Genomic DNA, 9,146 nt, shown 5'->3' with positions numbered 1-9,146 from the left:
ATAAATCCTCTTGAGTTCTCAATATTGGTTTTAAGATTCGAATTTAGAAATTAAAGAAATAAAAAGAATATTTTTATCATCGAACCAATAAAGTCTATATAATCAAATGAAAATGAAATGGTTGAGATATGATTGCATTATGAAAGAGCAAATAAATGGAGATATGAAATGAAAGAAAAAACTTTAATTTGCCCCGTCCAATGTAAACATCAAACATGAGAAATTATCATAACCTATCAAGGTAATTTTACTCACTCAATACTCAGTGTCCATTTGAAAACACGGTGTAAACCATGTTTTAAAAAAAATTTATTTTTTTATGTAAAAAATTTATTTTTTTGTATGTTTTAAATCGTTTTGACGTATTGATTTCAAAAATAATTTTTAAAAAATAAAAAAAATATCATTTTAATATATTTAGACAAGAAAAAAATATTTAAAAAACAACAATAATTACAGTCCCACACACCCTCTTAGTATTTAGGATGTTTATTATTGTGATGGGTGATTTTTTTTTAAATTTTTTTAATTGAAAATATATTAAAATGATATTTTTTTTAATATTAATATATTAAAATTATAAAAAATATATATATAAAAATAATTTTTAAAAACTCTTAAGAAAATATAAGTGAACTCAATTTATACAAAAGTTTTGTGGAAAATAGCATGATTACATATCAATGTAATTGCTGGATTTTATATAAGGTTATTTTCTAAGACTCTGTTTATTTTTGTGTTTGAAATATGTTTTTGAAAGAATTTATTATTTTTTTATATCAAATTAATATATTTTTTAATATTTTTAGATTATTTAATGCACTGATGTTAAAAGTAATTGTTAAAAAATAAAAAAATATTATTTTAAAATAAAAATAATTTAAAAATAATTATTATCACTTTTTTTAATGAATGAAATTAGCTTATTATAATTTAAGCCCATTATTATAATTAGGCCCAAACATAGATCATAAAGAGAAGTAGAAAACCTAGTCATACGAGCAACGTGTCGTTCATTAAAGACAGGTGTAATCCAGGCATATAAAACACATGAAAGTAAATTAACTCTTATTTCCTTCTCGGCAGAACGCGCTCTCTGCAGAAACCCAAAAGCGACAGAGACCCATTACCACTTTCAACAGGTAAAGCAATCTTAGTTTAATATTTGTTTTTTAAAGTTAATTTTTGATTATCTGTTTTCTTTCACAATCTGGGTTCGCTTGGAATTATTTAATTTTTACTATATTGTTTATTTTTTAAAAATTTATGATCTGGGTTAGTTCTAATATAATAAGTTAATTAGGGAGCTAGATTATTAGTTTTTTGTCTTTTTGCTGGAGGGTTGTTTAGTTTGGATTTTGGGTGCATTTGAAATATCGAATTAAGGGAACTTTTGTGTTGTTCAATGTTCTAAACACACATGTTTGTTTTCATTGATTTGTTTCTTTTGTAAAGTTTGGAACTTTAATTAAGGTTGTCTGAGAAATTCTCAAGCTTTGAAAATAATTGAGGTGACCCTATATTTTTTACAGGCCATGTTTGATCATTTGTTTGCTTAATTCTGTTAATTTCTTGACTGTAGTTTTTATGGTCCATTTCTTGTTTTTGTTTCGACAGGAGCGTCGTTTGAGATGGATTTGTCGCAGAATACTGCTCTGGGGACTGGAGGGAGTGGAGGAAATGGGATGTTGGCTGCTGCAGTGAATGACACAGCAGCAGCGACGGCAGTAGATGATCCAAAGCAGAATTTGAACCAAGTTATCAATTCCATCCAGAAGACTCTTGGTTTACTTCACCAGCTTTACCTCACGGTCTCTTCATTCAACACTGCTTCACAGCTTCCTCTTCTCCAACGACTGTACTTTTCTATCAATTTGTTTGTTTTAGGTTGTTATTTGATAGCATCGTGTTTTGGTGGATAGAGGGTTTATGATATAAAGATGTGATTTTGCAGCAATGGTCTTGTTACTGAGCTGGACAATATGGTTAAATTGTCTGAAAAGTGCAACATTCAGGTTCCCATGGAGGTCCTGAAGTGAGTGTAACTTTGTAATTTGTTATTTGAGATGAGCCAAATTCAGCTTATCATCTTTTGCAAACTGATAGCAAGTTTATTGCTTTGTGCTTAGTTTGATTGATGATGGAAAGAATCCAGATGAATTCACAAGGGATGTTATAAACAGCTGCATTGCGAAAAATCAAGTCACTAAAGGCAAAACTGATGCCTTCAAGGTATTTCTGTGGTTCCCATTATGATATGTTGTTTTCTCTGGATGTATTCATGCAATATGTATTCCACTAGATATTTATGCCTTCATTATATATCCATTGATTTTGCAGAGTTTACGCAAGCATCTTCTGGAGGAACTTGAGCAGACTTTTCCAGATGAAGTCGAATCATACAGGGAGATACGTGCAATGTCTGCTGCTGTGAGTTATATTTACTGCATGTTGGATGGATCTCTCAGTTGAATTTGCCTATTTTTCTGCTTCTAATGTGAAACAAAAGCCATATTCTCTTGTTAGAAGGGACTGCCTAGACTAAAATTTGTCATGCAAAGATCTCCATTTAATTTGTTTCTCAAGGTTAGATTGCTGACAAGTAATGATGCTTGATAATAGAAATTCATAAGCATGAGATGTTTTGTGGTGGGTAACAGAGAACCGTAATGTTTTCAGTTATGATGAACAGTGAGATTATTGAACCTGCTAGTGTTTATTAACCTATCAGTTACTTACATTGGCATTAAAATCTTAAAACAACACATTTTAAGCCTGTATATGAACTTAGCTTAACATCTTGCAGGAAGCAAAACGGCTTGCTCAAGCACAAAGCTCATTACCCAATGGAGATGTGAAGGTTAAAGCTGAGCTTTAAGGGGCCACACGACTGTGATTCAAACTCTTTGTTTTGGACCAACTTGACTTCACCATGTAACAATAGGAGGCAGTCTGTGCAAAATTACGTTGTATTAGCCCATTTTCTTAAATGCAAGAATGTGACTATTTATGATCTATTTTTGACGTCTGACATATGCCATCAACTGCGAATCCATGCTTTGATTTGTAGATTGTCATGATATATAGAGTTAATTAGCTTCGATGCCCGAGCTTTGTCATGTGTGTAAAAAATGATGTTTAAATGCTGAAATGGGATAAAAAAAGAACAGAGGATAAAAAATTTAAGAAGAATGAGGATGAAAATTAATATAAAAATAAAAATAGTATTATAATTAAAGATGAAATTGAAAAGAATAATAATTTTTATAAAAAAATTAAGAAAAAAATTAAAAATAAAAACAATGGGGATTAAATTAGAAAACATATTACCAATACAAAGAATAAGGTTTATATTGAAAAATATGATGTTTAGTAAATTAAGATTGAAGGATAAAATTATAAATAAATAAAATTTCTATAAAAGAGACAAGTCAAAAAAAAATAAAAATAAAAAGAATAAGGAGTAAAGTTCAAATGTCAACAAATAAAAGTTTTAAGGGAGTAAAGAGAAAAAGAAAAAGAAAAAGAAAAAAAAAGAAATCCACTGATACTATATAAGACCACCACCAATAATAAATGTCGCACCAATAGGCTGGGGACACGATGCCACTTCCGTCGCTTCCCATGATATGGTGGAAATGTTTTTTTGGATGCCGGGAGTTGCCTCCCATGATCTGTTGGTGTCCTATATTATGCATGTCCAGCTTTTTTTTTTTTTAATCAAATACAAAATTGCCTTAAGCTGATATGATAATTATATATATAAAAAAAAACATTGTAAAAAACCAAAAACACCCCCTTGTGCTTTTTTTTTTCAAAGGTATTTTTGCTGTTTCAGTTTGCCTTATAATTTTTATTTTTATTTTTTATAGTTAAGTAAATATCAAATTTCCCCTTAGTTTACATCATAGTAAAAAAAAAAAAAAAAACCATTTGAAAAGATGAAGGTTTAAGTTTTTTTAATATCAAGTATATTTAGGTATTTTCACTATACAATTAAGAAAAAAAAATATTTATTTATCTCTAGCTAATAACATAAATTCTTTTTAACAAGCACTTGATTCTGCTTCAAGTATTTCTTCATTTGTTTTTCCCATTAGTACCTACGAAGAGTACATGTCCTCAATTTGATTACACTAAGAAAGTGGATACATTTGACGCTTGACCAAACTTCCTCCTGGAATTACAAAATTTATCAAGATTGGATTAAGAGACAACTGGTGGTATCGGATACGAGTGGACTTTTGCTACGCGATGTAGATGCTCGTGTGCTTATTCATACTTCATTCATTTGAGGTAGTGTGCTTCTAGTGATCACGACCAGAACTCCCACCACTGTGATGAGTTGTCTGTTTGTTCTGAGTGGTTCAAAATGTCAATTTCCTCCCTCATGTTCACAGTATTTCTGCTGTTATTATCACTCGAAGGCCTGTTTTCTTCATTGTCATTACCATCCAATGGAGAGCTGGGTTTCTCTTTTGATTCTGAGCCACTATCCTTGTTCTCAAATCTGCCATCACGGCTGCTTCCGAGCTGGTTTCCACAACTTCTGCTCCCATGTTGCTTTACATGCATGTTTTTCAGTTTCTGCAGCTGTTGAAAATTAAAGCTCTTGTTAGAGTCGGAATGCATCCCAGACATTTTAAGCTCAGTCACAAGGGTACCCCTACACTTAAAAAACTGCCTATAGTCCAACGAAAGAAAGATACCTGGATTATCAATGACTGCTTCTCTCTTTTCAAGGACTCAAAGCTAGATGCTAGAACATCATAACTTGCTTTCAGTACACCGTACTCTTTCTCAATCTGTTTAGTCTTCAGTCTAGCTCTCCTGTTCTGAAACCATATAGCAACCTGTCGAGGCTCTAGCCCAAGCTCACTAGCCAGCTGCTGTTTAACCCGAGACTCCGGTCTTGATTCTGACTCGAACATGAATTCCAGGAACTTGATTTGTTCATCAGTAAACCTTCTCTTGTATGCATTCTTTTGAATGCTTGATAAAGGGTGCGTGCCTGGATCCATTACCTGATAACTTTTTCTACTGCTGTTGTTGGGGGTGTCTCATCTCTCTGTTAACATTGCTTTGGTGAGCCTTTGTTTGCAAAAGGTTAGTGAACTAATAAATGGTCAGGCAACTGATCATGTCTATACACGCATCCCATAAGGTGGGCCTGATACGATAGTACGTGTACTCTTTGAAGATGAGCATCTTGTTACTCTATTTTTGTGCTAGTGGCGGTGACGACATTTTTGTACTCCTTTCATTCAAGCTGACAAGGCGATATGGCCTAGACACCATCCTTGATCTACCGTGTATGTGATTTTGAACTCCCTCTTCAACGGCTCAATGATCATGAGCCTTAAGATCATCATCCCTTTATTATAGTCTTTAAATTTACAGGGACAGGGAAGGTCCATTTCTCGTGGAAAAAACATCATGGGTTTTAGAGTCTTAGGTTGCCACGTTGATACAAAGCCATTTTTCTTTTGAAAAAAATGGCAGCTTTGGATCAATTGCCGGAAGACAAAGTTTACTCTAAAGCTGTCCTTGTGTCCATCAAGAACCAATGGTTTCGCAACACAGCGGGAGGGATCAAAAGAAGGGGTGCCCCACAGCATGATCCTTTTTCTTTTGGAAAGTTGCCGGATTAACGTGGCCACTGACAAGTTGTGGGTTTTATCATCATCAATCAATTATTTGGATTTTTGGACACGAGAGAGTGCATAAATAGGAAACATGTTAGCTTCGTGTTGAAATATTGTGCATGACCGATCCCCTAGTACTAACGACATCATATCTGATTCTTCCAGATTCGCTGTTCACCCTTCAATTCTGTCTGTCACCTTCAACTCGTGCTGCGCCACCGTCCCGATATATAATTTCTCCAGTCCAGATATCATGCTGCTGTTGAAAGCATGTTAGTAACTCTTTCTATTTACTCTCTAGAAAGCTCCAAAAGCATCTAATCGTACTGTTTTTGTTTTGTTTTTTCTATAAAAAAAAGGGATACCGCTTATAAATTCAGTTCTCATGATGCATTACCAAAAGGACAATACGAAAATTTATTTTTTTTGAGAATCTTGAAAGAATTGATCACATCGAGTCCTTGTTCTTGACTCTTGGTAATTTGATCAGGGCGTAAGAATCTGTGTCCTTGTTAAACTCAGTGTATGGAATGGCAGGGAGTGAGTAGTTGCTTGACCTCAACATTACAAGAGAATTGGAGAGACGAAGTCTAGCAGTTCGGCGCTAGCAAGCATCAGAAGGAGATCAAGACCCAATCTGGAAGACCTTGGGCAGTAGAAAAGTCGGATCCGCAGGTTTGAAGTCTGGGCTGATGATAAAAAAAGGTTTTGGATTTTTCATCAGTGCCAAGCCCAAAGTTGCTTGTTGTCAATCATAGCTGAAAGCGACCAGCAAAAGGCCTGGTTGTAAAGCCCACAACATCTGACATCCATAGCTTTCAGTATCATCTATTAATGTCAATACCCTCGTGTTGGTTTAGCTAGCAAACTAGCATCGTGGCCGTGTGTTTTCCCAGTAATTTTTAAAATTTATTTTTATTTTATTATCTGATAATTTAAATAAATATTAAAAAAAATAATTAATTATGATTTTAGAGGGAGAATGTACCTTTTCAGTGAAAATTATCTTTTCTCATTCATGTATTTTTTTTTTTTTAAAAATAACAAGTTTTTTTTTTTATTAACAACTTGATTTTTCTCAATAAAAACTAATGATAATTTAAAAAAAACGTATTTATTAAGATTCTAATTAAAAATAAATTTTACTATTCATTTTTTTATTAGAAATATTTTTTTAAAATAAAATTTTATTATGATCGTGAAAGAAAAAACTTTATGGATTGATTATTTTTGGTGCATTTATATAAATAAAGTTAAGGATAAATAAATCTAAGAAAAACATTTAAAAATTAAAATAAAATAAATAATGTATTATATTTTTATTGAAAATTAATGAGAATTGTTTTTTGAAATCCTGAATATTAGTTCAATGTATAAATATTCATAAATTAGTTGTTAATATTATCATAAAAATTTCTAATCTTTCTAGAAACTACAAAATAATTGGATGATTATTTAAATATTATTTTAGTAAATTTATTTAAAGATAATTTTATTTGAAAAATTAAAAAAAATAATAAAAAGAGGTTAAGCGCTAGTTTAATAGAAAGGTATGGCATGCTTGGCCCAGAAAGAAAAACCCAAGATCGACCTTTATGTGACTAGAATGTCGCCAATCAAATGTTTTTTATCTTAACTTTTTCTTAGCGATTTCTCTCTCTTTTATTAACATATAAAGACCAAAATGTGAGAAAAATAAAATTTAAATATAAACATGAAAAATTTAAAACAACATGATACAAGTGGAAGCTAAATACAAAAAAACACACTCAAAGCATAAAACAATTATGAGTGAAAAGAGCTGCAGCTAGAAACCCATATTCACAGCTTTATTTGCTAAAAAAATAATAATGATAATACCTATCTTTTTAAAAGGTTTATAAAACTTTAAATAGATTAAAAGCCCTATCTTAATTAGAAAAAAAACTAAAATATAAAAATAACAAGGAAACAATCATAAAATTCTAAAACAATATATAAATTTAAAAATAACAAGAAAAATAATAAAATTATCAAAATCAGGGATCCTTGGCAAAATTCTTGATATCTATAGATCCAATATATTATTCTTAGAAACTTTTATCAAACTTTGTCAATTTTCAAAAAAAAATCATAAAATAGTTACCCCAGTTCTTTGTTGCACATTGTATGGTGTGCCATTGTCATGGCTTGCCAAAGCAAAAGCTCTGAATAGTTGCCATCAGGATCTTACAGAGCACCAGAAAGCTAGGAACGATGTGACCTTGCACTCCTTGGATTCGTAAATTTGGCCATCAAAAAGCAATTCTGATCAGATTCCAGGAACGTTGTGCATCTTTGCCGAGGCTGAGCGCTCAAGCCTGGTTGGGAATGCTTTTTAAAAGTTTTTTAAAAAAAAATTAATTTTTTTAATTTTAAATTAATATGTTTTTTAATATTTTTAAATTATTTTGATAAATTGATATTAAAAAATATTTTTTAAAAAATAAAAAAAAATAATTATCAATATATTTTTTAAAATAAAAAGCACTTTAAAAAGAATTACAAATATTATTAGTTTGATCCACTGTTACTTCGTGGTGGAGACTCTGAAAAAGTGCTCGCCATGTCTGAGTGCACAAGCTTTTCAAGGTTTGATCATTGTTTCTTCGTAGTGGAGATCGACAAGGTGCAAGAATCCAAAAAAAGCATGGCCCGAGAACAAAGAGATACACAAAGGACTATCCAGGACGATGATGAAGGGGTCCTCAGTCAAGACTCCCAACGTTGTTTCGCCAAAATTTTTGAAGGGCAAAAGTCGAACCAACCCTTGATCTGGATTTGGAAGAACATCATGAGCCAGACTCACTTTAGCTAGATCGACCTTTATGTGACTACAATGTCACCAACCAAATGTTTTTTATCTTAACTTTTCTTAGCGATTTTCTCTCTTCTTTATTAATATATAAAAACTAAAATGTGAGAAAAATAAAATTTGAATATAAATATAAAAAATTTAAAATAATATAATGGCAAGTGCAAACTAAAGAAAAATAACACACTCAAAGCATAAAAAACAATTATGAGTGAAAAGGGCTGCAGATAGAAATCCCATATTCATAGCTTTATTCACTAAAAACTAATGATAATAATGCTTGTCTTCTTAAAAGATTTACAAAACTTTAAATAGACTAAAAACCCTACCTTAATTAAAAAAAGAACTAAAATATGAAACAATGCATAAAATTCAAAATTAACAAAATTATCAAAACCAGGGGCCTTGGAAAAATTCTTGATATCTACAAATCCAACATTTTACGTACCGATATAGTGGTGGCTACAAGAAAAATAGCTTTCAGAAACTTTTGTAAAACTTTTAGTCTAATGCAATGGTCGAATAAAAAGTTATGGCTTATTTGAGTTATTATTCTAGTATGGTGCGATGAGACCTTCTCTTGGTCCTAGATTTGTTCCACTAATTCATAAATGTATCTATTATGTCATTCACGTAATCTATCTAAAGTAGATCATCATATAGTTATG

General features: G+C 31.4%; 2 protein-coding genes across 2 annotated transcripts; one reads left to right on the top strand and one right to left on the bottom strand.

The window, feature by feature from the left end:
* Positions 1-1,026: 1,026 nt before the first annotated feature.
* On the top strand, positions 1,027-3,017 carry LOC118033953 (mediator of RNA polymerase II transcription subunit 10b). Its single transcript, XM_035039097.2, has 6 exons — positions 1,027-1,142; positions 1,618-1,858; positions 1,955-2,035; positions 2,130-2,232; positions 2,341-2,430; positions 2,807-3,017. The coding sequence occupies exons 2-6, from the start codon at positions 1,632-1,634 to the stop codon at positions 2,876-2,878; spliced, it is 573 nt and encodes a 190-aa protein (XP_034894988.1). The 5' UTR covers positions 1,027-1,142; positions 1,618-1,631; the 3' UTR covers positions 2,879-3,017.
* Positions 3,018-4,001: 984 nt separating this feature from the next.
* Positions 4,002-5,238, bottom strand: LOC118033954 (homeobox-leucine zipper protein HOX24). Its single transcript, XM_035039098.2, has 2 exons — positions 4,710-5,238; positions 4,002-4,593 (listed from the first exon to the last, which is right to left on the bottom strand). The coding sequence occupies exons 1-2, from the start codon at positions 5,019-5,021 to the stop codon at positions 4,315-4,317; spliced, it is 591 nt and encodes a 196-aa protein (XP_034894989.1). The 5' UTR covers positions 5,022-5,238; the 3' UTR covers positions 4,002-4,314.
* Positions 5,239-9,146: the final 3,908 nt, after the last annotated feature.

The sequence above is a fragment of the Populus alba genome, chromosome 1, assembly GCF_005239225.2.
Source record: "Populus alba chromosome 1, ASM523922v2, whole genome shotgun sequence".
NCBI classification, from domain to species: Eukaryota; Viridiplantae; Streptophyta; class Magnoliopsida; order Malpighiales; family Salicaceae; genus Populus; species Populus alba.
Note: the sequence above shows the minus strand (reverse complement) of the source record. Positions and strands in the feature narration are given on the sequence as shown.